Here is a 10,559-nt window from a genome sequence, read left to right as displayed (position 1 = left end):
GAGTGCAACCCCCTCCTGTGCAGCTATTTGTCGCTTGTTCTTGCCTGACCTGTGCAGCGCCACTATGGCAGCCCTCTTCTGAGGGGAGAGTGGTTTGCCCATAGCAGGGGATGAAGATGGAGGTCGCAATTGCGGGCATGTCGGTAAGATCCTGGCTTGTCCGGCTGGAGGTTGGCTTGTCCGGAGGCAGGCTGGATGGAACGCGCATCCGCTTGTGAAACGGTCATTGAATTCACTTAGAGGGGGTGCACAGGTTTATGTCCGTTGGCTGTACGTGTCCACCATGAGGTGATCTTGGTGTGACCGGTGTTGCCATGGCAACGGTCCAAGGAGCTGCCCCTATAAATATCAGAAAGACTTCCTGGACTACCATGTACGAAGCCGACTCCTCGCCATGTTCTCCTATTTGGTCCGCTGCTTGTCCACCCTCTCTTTGACCGCCTTCTCCTTCGCCGACCACAGCGTTTTGAAACACTCTTCGAACAGATCAAAGTTCTCCACCACCATGCACTCAAATGAAACGTCTTTCGCACTCCGGGAAATGCTTCCACCAGCCGATGAGCTTGTGCAGCACGCCTGGTCAAAATCTCAACGGTGCGCGCGTGTACATGCTCAACGTTTCGATGCTTGATTGTGACGTCACAATGCTCGAGAAACGCAGACAACTCGTCATCCGTGTCAGGGACCGATGACAAGACGTGACCTTCGCCCTTGCTGCGACGCCGTTGAAGCTTTCCATGCAATTTTTGAAAGGCCGTCGCGTAAGAACCTTGCAGCTTCTTCAAAGTGCGTTGGGACGGGAAATGCGTGGGTTGTTTATCTGCGCTCCACTGAAGGATTTCGGAAGCAATAACCAGAATGTTTTCAGGCGCAAGCGCCTCTCCAAGCGTGTTGAACTTCTCCGAAGCTGACCGGCAATCGGCGGGCTGCTGGCAAACCAATTTCTTGAATACCAGCTTCAAAGCAGGATCACTTATGGCGTCAATATCACCCATAGAAATGTCATCACCAGTACTACGGCGGGGGGGTGAGGGAAGTTCTGGTGCCGGTGCGGGTCGGTGACCGCTATCTTTTCCAGTGCTTGTTGAGGGGTTCTGTTTGAGGCTGCTAGTTCGTTTTACCATTTCTTTGACTTCTGTTATCTAGTAAACCGAGAAGATTTAAAACCAATGCACGAGCTTGAGGAGGAAGAGTGCACCCCCTACCGTTGGTCTTTTGTAGTTCGCGGCCCGCTGTTTGCTTGTGCGAGGCTTCTTGTCCATGGCAGGGTACGAGGGATGGACTTGTTCAGTCTTCGAAGGACGTAGGTGGTTTTGAGGGGGGCGGGTCAGGCCAGGCGGGAAGTTTCTTAAGTACACACAGTACGCAGCTCCCACTTGTATACGTATTCGCCTCCTCCCTACTTCAGATAGACTGGTCGGAAAGCATATTCTAAGGAAGAGAAAACAGAAGGGAACAGAACAGCAGCCACTACCTTGTGTGTTTCGGATGTGAACTGCGCCACGGGGTCGTGACTCATATTCATACGGATCTGCTCCCCTATAATCTCATGGTCCTGGAGATCTTGACATCACGTGACTGGGTTGCCATGGCAATGGTCCAAGGAGCTGCCCCTATAGATATCACCAAGTCCTTTCAACGACTGTATCAAGGGCTTCTAGTCGGCAAACGCTAACGGGTTGGTGATAACCCCCACACCAGAGAAACCAAGGTTTCCTGTAGCAGCTCCTTGAGATGTTCCAGAGGCTGAGGTTATAGATCTAAACCCAGGGTTCCCATATCATCATACCTCTGTTGCCCACTTTATCGAGTACAATTGTTAATGGAAAAAATACAATTACACGAGGGAATTACAGGTACCGAGGTCTATATTCCACTTGAACACGGCCCATCCTCACCATGTTCAGGTTCAATGGGTCACATACATGGTTTTGAGACCGGTTTCACCATCCAACAGGGCCAGTTGGCTTCAAGTACGGATGGCGCGTTCCATGATGGGTACGGTGGGGATCCGATCTACTGAACCTTTGAGAGCTTCGATAGCATTATCCAAGCCAGATATGAGACCCTCATCGTTTTCCTCGTCTTTGCCGCCCTTTATCGTCTCCTCCACCATCAATACCTTCCCGTTTTTGTCCTTTCGTACTAGAACAGTGTACTGCGGGCCTTCATGCTGACGACGGTCTGTCGGGGCGTCTGTATTCGACTCTGACACGGCCCAAGTCCCCTATCAGCAGAGTCTCCGGTTTAGTGAAAGAGGTTGTGAGGCCGGTTTTACTATCCGTCGGAGCCATTAGGCTTACAGTATTGACGGCCCCCTTCATGAGAGCGATAGTGACGGGATCATCTGCCTTTCCTCCCAAGGCTGGGATGACCTCGTCCAAGCCGGCTATGACGATGCCTTCGCGCACGTCATCAAAGTCCGCCACCGTCTCCTCCACCACCAACACCTTCCCCGCATCGTCGTCCTTTCGTACCGAAACGGTATATTGTGGGGTCCTCGGTACGATCCTGCCCTTGCGCAGACGACGACCTTCCAGCAAGATCTTATCGTCCTCTGGCGGCGGTTTTGACGTTCAAGCCTTTCTGACCAGGACGCCGAAGGCATCAATGAGCCACTTGTATTTCTCCTCCACATCTTCCAGGACGTCTCCTACTGAAGCGCCCTTCTCAAGCTTCTCATAACCGTCCTCACAAAGTCTCTTCAACACCTCCACGTCACTCGTGAGACGTGTACGTGGGTCCGACCTGGCATCCACGTCTGCGGCAAGGTATCGCTTAAAGATGTCTTTGGCGATATACAGTCACCTCGCAAAACTCTGTACCCCCCCCCCCTGAAATAAATCAGCGACTGCCGCGACGCCAAATTCACGTGAGTGACCAATATTGATCTCAATTAGGGGGGGGGTACAGAGTTTTGCGAGGTGACTGTACATAGCGTCCAAAGTTCTCGTGGAGACTGGCCCGAACAACTTCGCGGTGCATATGAGCTCCTCGCAACCTTCGATGACCGCTTCCAGATCACCAGTATCTCGTGCGTACAGTTGCCGCTTGTCAAAATCCGTGGGCTCTGCTGGTTTCGATATTTTCGAACCCTCGATGGCCTGAGCGGTGGCGTCCCAGTCGATCTCGAACCGCAGGTACGGACCATCGAAAGCGCGGGTAATGTCGTTGTCGTCGCTGTCGTCGTCGACGATAGTAGCGCTCTTGCAGACATACCCCTGCTCCTCCAATACCTTTTCGCCGAACTGTTTCAGAGCATGTGGGTCAATACAAGACTTCGTACTGTGCGTCACGGAGTCGAGCTCAACGTATTGCTCTCCCCATGTGATGGACAGGAAGGCCACGGCAAGTTCCCTGCGCAAGCCTCGAGTATAGTCTGGAGTGATGAACTCGTCGTATTTGGCTTTGGCCGAGAAGGCAGGGAAGGTTGTCGCTCGTTCTGCCCTTTTTGTGGTTTGTCGTTCGGAGGGGGGCGGGCGAAGGCCATCCTCCTTTATATGGGGACCAACAGCGGCTGTGACATATCTGGCATGTTTGACACGTCATCGGTCATCAAAGGTGGCCAAGTCAATGTCAGGGCGCCATTAGTGTACAGCTTTTGTACCCTGTACCCTTTTTCTTCCATACCCCTTACAGTGTTGTCCACGGCCTCCTCATTAGGATCGCTCCCCACAGACCAGCTCCATCACGAGTACCCAAGTTTCATGACGCGTGATATCAAACCATCTAGTTTCTCACTCGTCCGACGGCCTCTGCGCGTGTCTTTGTCAAGGTCTCGTATATATATGTCCGGTCTTGGTATTGTGAGACTACTTCCCATCTCTAGTCCTAACGTGTACTCCTTTTGCACGGCTTCTGCTTATTTACTACCCATGAAACGCACCCTCACCTACCGTACCGTCACCGTACACTGGAGGAACGTGGCGACCGTCGCCGTCCTTCTCACTGCCCTGCTGATCGCCATCGGCGGAGGTTTCCTTACCAAGTCGCTGAGCGAACGCACCTACAACACCTGTACGCACGTTTACAAAGATGTGACCTATTACGACAACAATCTCGTACCGGGCGTCTGCATCGGTATTATCATAAACATCCTCGGTCTCTTGTGGGGCATCTTAGTCGCTCTCGTTCTTGCGAACGGTGAAAACGAGTCGAGACTGGAATGTGGATGCTTACTCGGTTCCCTTGAAGACGGCAAAAATTTGGTTTCGGTTGTGGGTGTTATGCTGCCCACCCACTCGTAGTCCTACGCCTGCAGCCCGTACCCTCGTGGACTTGCGCGAAGCCTTTGCGTGATAACTTCAACGGTACAGTGCTTGGGAATTCTCTGGGTGCAAGAGCCGTACCAAAAGGGTAAGGTGTCCCGCTTGATATCTTTATCGGACGGCGCGCCGCAGCTGTGATTCTTCACCGCATCTTCTTCGTTCCCTTCTGCCTAACTTTCTTCCCAACGCAATTGCGAGCAGCTCTGTACAGTACAGTACTACGTATGTACATACGCCGACCACCACCAGGTAACAACAGCAATCCGTCACCGTTCTCAGCTTCATTACCACAGCACTGACACGAGTTTTTTACACAAAGCTATCACGGCAATCAAACAACCCCTGTACTGATCTTGGCTGTGCTGGAGTGGGCAATCTGACCTCGACGCCTTCACCGTGTTGAATCAGGTTGTTCTGTTAGAGTGGTCTACAACAGACATAATCTCTAGCAGGCGCACAAAGGCACACGCCCAGTCATTCGCTTGAGGCAGCCTGCATTGGGGCGGCCTCGGGATTTAGTCGTCACCATGGTGAGAAAACCATGCAACCGAGTTGGAGATGCCTACTTCGGTGCAGCTGCTTTGAACCGGGGAGGAGGTGGGGGAGGAGGAGGTGGGGAGTAGGCGGGGGACCCAGCACGAGCGGGGATAGGAGGATAGGAAGCTCACACACTGGACGCAGCAGTTTACGCACAATCGGTGGCCGGCGCACCACTTCTGCTGTTCGCCAAGCGCTGAGACGGGCAAGCGCAGAGCTGAGGCAGAGACTTATGACAGCGCTGGCGGGAACGATGTGGAGAATGACAGCGACAACTCCATGAACACTGCAACCCGCAGGCCCGCTTTCATCCCGACATATGAGGAGTACGACACCGAACCTGAGGTGGAGTTTGCTCGCCAGAAACGCAAATCGTTCGAGAAGGAGATTGAAAAAGCCTTTGCCAATAAGAAGTGACATCCTGTGCTCCTCCGAGATCTCGTTCGAATCTCGAAGCGGGGGAAAATGAAGGCGAACCCAACAAACTTTGATACCACTGGCCTGAAGCTTCTCGCTCGCAAACCCACCCTGGGCATCGATCAGGAGGACAATCCACTGTACATGTACCTTCCTGGCGTCGTTGGGCCATATGGCAGGGGGAGGTGGTGGAGGCCATCATCATAGAGGAGCCAATGGATGGAATGGCCTGGCATGTCGGCGGGAAGCATCCGGTGGTAGATGCGGCCGTTGAGAGCCAATGCTTTAGGTCCTGTGTGGAACCGTTTGAAGGATCCATCTGCTACACCAATGGCGGAAAAGGCAAACAGGTAGTTGAGGCGGCGAGACAGGTTTCCCAGGTTTCTCTGGTGAGCCTGGAAGGCATTCTCCAGAGCTGGTGGGTACGGGGGAAGGCGTCCGATGAGGAGTTGTCCGTTCTGGCAGCATGGTGACTCCCGCTCGTTTTCCATGAGGTGTGCCCCACAAATGGGGCATGCTTGATCTCTCCAGGTGAGGATGAGTGGAGAGACTGAGTGCGTGAGGGGAAAGGCGGTATGTCACCAAGGGGAGGGGTTGGTAGGAGGAGAGTGGGTGGGTGGGCTGCCGTCGCAAGCTGTACTTTTTTTGTTGAACCTCCTCTTCGTAGCTCGTTGCTGTTCCAAGTAATCTCCAGTCGCAGGAGGGGTGCTCAAGGAAGCAGCAGCATCGGTGGCCATGCGCATGGATCGCACCTTGTCCTCCAAGCGTTTCCTTTGTGCTCGCTGTTGGGCTTGCCGGGAGGACATGCTGACTTGTGGCGGTGGTTGCTCACTGTGGTGATTGTCGCTACTCATTCAGGTATAATCGCTCAGCTCCCTCCACAACCTCCAGACTTCGTCACAACCTATATGCTTTTCGCCAGATGATAGTGGTTTTCGTGTGGCACAAGCGGTTTGCGTGTGGCACAGTTGCTGGCCTTTGCAGCCAGAGCGGCATCCCGCCTACGGCGGCTCTCGTCTCTCTCGTGTCGAGATGGCCGAAGTTCCGCGTGGACAACCAAATTCTGTCCCCCGTCCCAATTCTCCATCAAAGAGATCAAAAGTCTCATACGTTATGAAGGTCTGATTTTCATTCCAGTCTTGCGAAAAAGGTCACAGAAACAAAAAGGATGAGGGATCAAAAGAGGTAGGTCATAGAAACCATCGAAATGCAAAGAAACTAATACAAGAAACAAAAGGACCGAACGAGAACGAACGGGAGACGAAAGTAACGCGGCAATTAAAAGAGGTGGGTGTGCTGTGCGGCTCGCCGTGTGCGGCAATGTCTGTCCCGGCGGTGCGGGGTTTGTTCTATTAAACGATTTGAGGGATCCTACGTAATACGGTGTCAAGGCAGAGTACGCGGGGCCGCACGCGACGACACGGGCTGTAGCGTAAGAGTAGGAATGAGAGCGAGGAGTGTCAAAGTTGTTTAGACACCTCCACCGCTACGTTCGGTGGATCGAACTTTGACGGATTCGTGGTTGGAGATCCGGTGCGAGAATTTGGAGCGGTTTTTCATTTCTTTCACGACTCCGAGGATCTGTGTATGTGAAGGGGCGAGATGGAGTTAGATATGCATGAAGAAACGCGAAAACAAGGATATGCATGTATCGCAAGTCGGGGGTTTGAATAAGACGGACAATCATATCATACCTCCAAGAACTCGTTGAACTCAATCGAATCAACCATCCTCAGCTCCACATGCGTCAACACTGTCTCCAGATCCGCCTTGGTGATATCCTGGCCCAAAGTCTTCATAACCGTCTTCAAATCCGACTGGTTGATATGTCCATCCTTATCCGCGTCGAGCTTACTGAACTCCGCCTGTGCTTTGGTGAGCTCCTCCGGCCTGAAATGCGACCGCTCAAAGAAACTGGCGTCGGAGGATGTGGAGGGGTCACGCAGACCCATGTAGACGAGGAATTCCTTTCCTTTTGCGAGCTCTTCCTGCTTGCGCGATTTGGACCAGTTGAGCTCCTCAGCCATAATCTCGATGACGCGAGGCAGGGCTTCCAGGGCAGCCTGGGCGTTCAGGAAGGCGAGACGGGTCCGGCGGGCGATGACGTCCACGGCAGTACAAGCGTACTCGCGGCGCACGGCATAGCGCACCTCGGCTTCGATGTACGGGTAGCCTGGTGCGATGTGCTTGCCGAAAACGGGCCAGCGGGAGCCCGTGAGGGAGGCCATGGCGGCGACTCCCCAGGCGCGGTCACCGTAGGCTTCGGAGAGGTGCTGTGCAACCTCAACTTCGATACCGAAGTGTTGGACGAGCTTGACGTACATGTTTTTGTCCCAGTGGTGCGAGCCGACAAGGAGGACGTGTTCGGTGTTGGAAGGGCCGGATGCTTTAAGGTCTGAAAGGGGGAAAAGAATACCAGGTAAGAATGAAAACGTTTCGCGGTACGAAGTAGAGTCATACGGTTTACTTACCAAAGACCTCAATAGCCTTATCGATTGTCTCAGCGGCCATCTCTCTGTACGTCGTCCACTTCCCCCCCGCAATAGTCAACAAGCCGTTTGCGCTGACATTGATCATGTGATTCCTCACAAGCGCTGCGGTGTTCTTGGCATGCGGGTCGCGAACCAAGGGCCTGATTCCAGACCATGCGGCGAGGACGTCACCTCGGCGGACCTTAATGTCTGGGGAGAGGTAGTTTTCGATTTCGCTTAGAATCCACGCGATCTCCTTTTCGGTGGGGATGGGGTTTTGCGTCACTTCCGTCGGTGCGTCTGGAAAAGGAAAGGTGTCAATCATTTTTTCCGTTCGAAGGATGTGCTGATGCAAAGCGAGAGGGACATGGAAACTGACCGGTAGTGCCAGCAATGGTGCTTCCTTGCCACGGCAGGAAGAAAATAACGCGTCCGTCGCTGGTAGCAGGGTCAATGAGACCCATATCCCGCGGGCTGTAATAGCTAGGCAGAACGATATGCGTGCCGGAACTTGGTGCGACGATTTCGGCGGTCGTCACTCCAGAGTCCAGCTTCCGCAGACCATCGGTGAAGGGTCCAGTTGCGTTGATGACACCCTTCGCCCTGACCTCCCATTCTTCGCCGGTCATGTGGTCACGGACGATCGCTCCGTAGATTTCCTCGGGGCCAAGGTTGTAGAGGCCGAGATGCGTGGTGCGCTTCTTCTTCAAGAGGCGGACGACTTCGGTGTGGTTGGCGACAACGGCACCATGGGCTACGGCTGTAAGCGCCAGAGCAACGTTCATTCGAGCGTCGTTGTGGGCACCTGGAATGCGAAGTTACAGTTAGACTTTATCCCCGGTACCATCGGGAACCACCTGCGCATATGCATTTACCATCGTAGTACACCAAAGCAGCAACCAGGTCGGTTTGCTTCAACATGGGGAAGGCCTCAAGTGCCTTCTGCTTGCTGAGGAAGTAACTGTTCGACAGCGCGTCTCCGCTAAACCACGCAAGTGCGTCGTACGCTTTGCAACCCGCCCAGTAATATGGCAGCTTCCACATTCTGCAGGAAAAACACGTCAGCACTTGTGTCAGCTGTACTGAGCGTAAGAAAGATTAATGGCTCACTTGTAAAGTGGAATCATCGTAGGCAGCTGATACGAGAGGAAAGGCGCAATTTTCAGGAAAACACCACGCTCGTGAAGCGCCTCCTTCACCAGCTTGTATTGCTCGTAGTCCAGTTCCCAGAAAGCCTTTTCCAGGTATCGTACACCGCCGTGAACCAACTTTGTACTTCTCGAACTTGTTCCTGTGATCAAGTGGGTGAGTATGATGAGCAGTGAGGCATATTGATCGATGGGATGAGCGAGAAGTGAAGCGGCGGATAATTGAACGATACCCTGCTCGCTCCGCTAGCGACAAGGAACTTGAGCTGATGGGCTAAGCTCGCTTCGCTCGCCGATGGTCGCTAAGAACAGTAGCAAGGGGAATATTGCGCCCTCGGCGCAATGGGAACTGGCTCCGCTCGCGATGGCGTTTGCGATGGTCGCCCTTGGTATCGGTCGGGCTCCTGTCGCAAACCGCCCGCACTCACTACCGCTCGGGCTCCCTACCGCACACCAGCCGCAAACCCTCGCTACGCTCGGACTCGCCACACTCGGACTCGCCACGCTCTGACTCGCCACACTCACGTACCTGAAGCAAAATCGTCTCTCTCCACAAGGGCCACCCTCAACCCTCTCGTCGCGGCATCAACCGCACACCCCGTCCCCGTCGCTCCACCGCCCACAATCAACAAATCGAACTCCCCACCAGGCCCCTTAGCACCCTCCTTGGTCTCCTTCGGCAACCCCTTCAACTCATTCACCATCTCCCTGCGCGATGGCGGGGTCCATAGCGAGTGCGGGGTCTTGTCCTTTGCGGTGATAGGCTGACCCTGGGCCTCGGCGTGGAGCGGGTGGCGGAGCAGGAAGCTGGGGGTGTAAGCTTCGACTAGCCGGTGGGCGTTTGTGGAGTCTTTGCGGTCTGACAGCGCGTAATAGGCGGCGCCGACTCCGCCGAGGGAGGCGGTTGCCGTGGCAAACTTCAATGGTCTACGCCACATCTTGGGCGATAGTTGGATTCGGGGTTATTCCCGCCTTTGTGCGATGTGGTGGGAATCGTTTTGGCGGTCAAGTCAACGTCCGTTGTGATGGCTATTGGCGTGGGAGAATCAGCGAGATTGCCACCTGGCAGAGATACGAGACCTCACTGCGCAGTGCGTGATGCCCACTTCTGTGTACGAGTAAAGGGTTCTTACCTTTCTGTCTCCTCTGATTACAGTACTAGGTGGAGCGTTGTGAGGCGATGGGGCTCCCGGGGGCGGATGTAGTCGATGTGGGTTGTGGTTGTCAAGCCCCGAGAACGCCTCGAGTCAGTTCTGTGAGAGCGAAAACGCACATGGGAGCACCTGCAGCTAGCGTGCATCCATGAGCGGATCGATTGATCTTTTGCGCGGCCCCCCTTTCCCCTCTTTCCGCTGCTAAATTACTTACAGGGTTCAGGGTTAGCGTATTACCGCTTGATGTCATCACTTGGCACCGGAAGAGCAAAGCAACCAAAGGCACGCGCTTGTGCCCACCCATGGTACAGTAACCCTACTTGCGGGGGGTACTGTACGTAATATAAAGGGCTTCTCATGTATTGTACAGTAGCATCACCAGAGCATCACCTCTCTCTCTCAACTGGCGGCGAGGAAAATAATCAAGAGGTGCAATGTATTGAGCGTTGTTGAGGATGATAGAATGCTGGTAATATTAGGTTTATGCGTACTAATTACACAGATATGGGAAGGGAAAAGAGGGGTTATGAAAGACGTGGAAAAATGATGAACGCAATATAGAAG

The 10,559-nt window shown here is 53.8% G+C and overlaps 5 protein-coding genes across 5 annotated transcripts; 1 reads left to right on the top strand and 4 right to left on the bottom strand.

Annotated features, from left to right (window-relative positions):
* Positions 1 to 402: 402 nt before the first annotated feature.
* EV422DRAFT_504014 (uncharacterized protein) lies at positions 403 to 1,262 on the bottom strand (the record flags this gene model as incomplete). The annotated part of the gene is made up of 3 exons (XM_053068397.1): positions 403 to 576; positions 609 to 1,142; positions 1,206 to 1,262. 3 exons carry the CDS (start codon positions 1,260 to 1,262, stop codon positions 403 to 405), a joined length of 765 nt encoding a protein of 254 aa, XP_052929003.1.
* A 707-nt stretch (positions 1,263 to 1,969) lies between these two features.
* EV422DRAFT_564628 (uncharacterized protein) lies at positions 1,970 to 3,535 on the bottom strand (the record flags this gene model as incomplete). Its single annotated transcript, XM_053072217.1, has 6 exons — positions 1,970 to 2,227; positions 2,304 to 2,468; positions 2,592 to 2,788; positions 3,002 to 3,248; positions 3,297 to 3,447; positions 3,513 to 3,535. 6 exons carry the CDS (start codon positions 3,533 to 3,535, stop codon positions 1,970 to 1,972), a joined length of 1,041 nt encoding a protein of 346 aa, XP_052929002.1.
* A 268-nt stretch (positions 3,536 to 3,803) lies between these two features.
* On the top strand, positions 3,804 to 4,594 carry EV422DRAFT_518318 (uncharacterized protein). The gene has a single exon (XM_053069518.1). It carries the CDS (start codon positions 3,876 to 3,878, stop codon positions 4,245 to 4,247), a length of 372 nt encoding a protein of 123 aa, XP_052929001.1. The 5' UTR covers positions 3,804 to 3,875; the 3' UTR covers positions 4,248 to 4,594.
* Positions 4,595 to 5,344: 750 nt separating this feature from the next.
* Positions 5,345 to 5,770, bottom strand: EV422DRAFT_492245 (uncharacterized protein; the record flags this gene model as incomplete). The annotated part of the gene is made up of 1 exon (XM_053067587.1): positions 5,345 to 5,770. A coding segment is annotated over one exon (426 nt), but the record flags the coding sequence as incomplete, so codon positions are not given.
* Positions 5,771 to 6,420: 650 nt separating this feature from the next.
* On the bottom strand, positions 6,421 to 10,241 carry EV422DRAFT_254387 (FAD dependent oxidoreductase-domain-containing protein). The gene is made up of 9 exons (XM_053065751.1): positions 10,210 to 10,241; positions 9,975 to 10,130; positions 9,371 to 9,870; positions 8,804 to 8,984; positions 8,569 to 8,738; positions 8,073 to 8,498; positions 7,694 to 7,993; positions 6,917 to 7,617; positions 6,421 to 6,803 (listed from the first exon to the last, which is right to left on the bottom strand). Exons 3-9 carry the CDS (start codon positions 9,777 to 9,779, stop codon positions 6,693 to 6,695), a joined length of 2,298 nt encoding a protein of 765 aa, XP_052928999.1. The 5' UTR covers positions 9,780 to 9,870; positions 9,975 to 10,130; positions 10,210 to 10,241; the 3' UTR covers positions 6,421 to 6,692.
* Positions 10,242 to 10,559: the final 318 nt, after the last annotated feature.

This window comes from Fimicolochytrium jonesii, assembly GCF_025526975.1.
Source record: "Fimicolochytrium jonesii strain JEL569 chromosome Unknown EV422scaffold_3, whole genome shotgun sequence".
Taxonomy (NCBI): Eukaryota; Fungi; Chytridiomycota; class Chytridiomycetes; order Spizellomycetales; family Powellomycetaceae; genus Fimicolochytrium; species Fimicolochytrium jonesii.
Note: the sequence above shows the minus strand (reverse complement) of the source record. Positions and strands in the feature narration are given on the sequence as shown.

What these genes read in the sequence shown, in the direction of transcription:
- EV422DRAFT_254387 (XM_053065751.1), bottom strand. Translation starts at nt 9,779, where the DNA reads ATGTGGCGTAGACCATTGAAGTTTGCCACGGCAACCGCCTCCCTCGGC. An exon ending in GAGAGACGATTTTGCTTCAG is followed by an intron (nt 8,985 to 9,370) that starts GTACGTGAGTGT and finishes ACTTGATCACAG; the next exon opens with GAACAAGTTCGAGAAGTACA. An exon ending in ACGATGATTCCACTTTACAA is followed by an intron (nt 8,739 to 8,803) that starts GTGAGCCATTAA and finishes TTTTTCCTGCAG; the next exon opens with AATGTGGAAGCTGCCATATT.
- EV422DRAFT_518318 (XM_053069518.1), top strand. Translation starts at nt 3,876, where the DNA reads ATGAAACGCACCCTCACCTACCGTACCGTCACCGTACACTGGAGGAAC.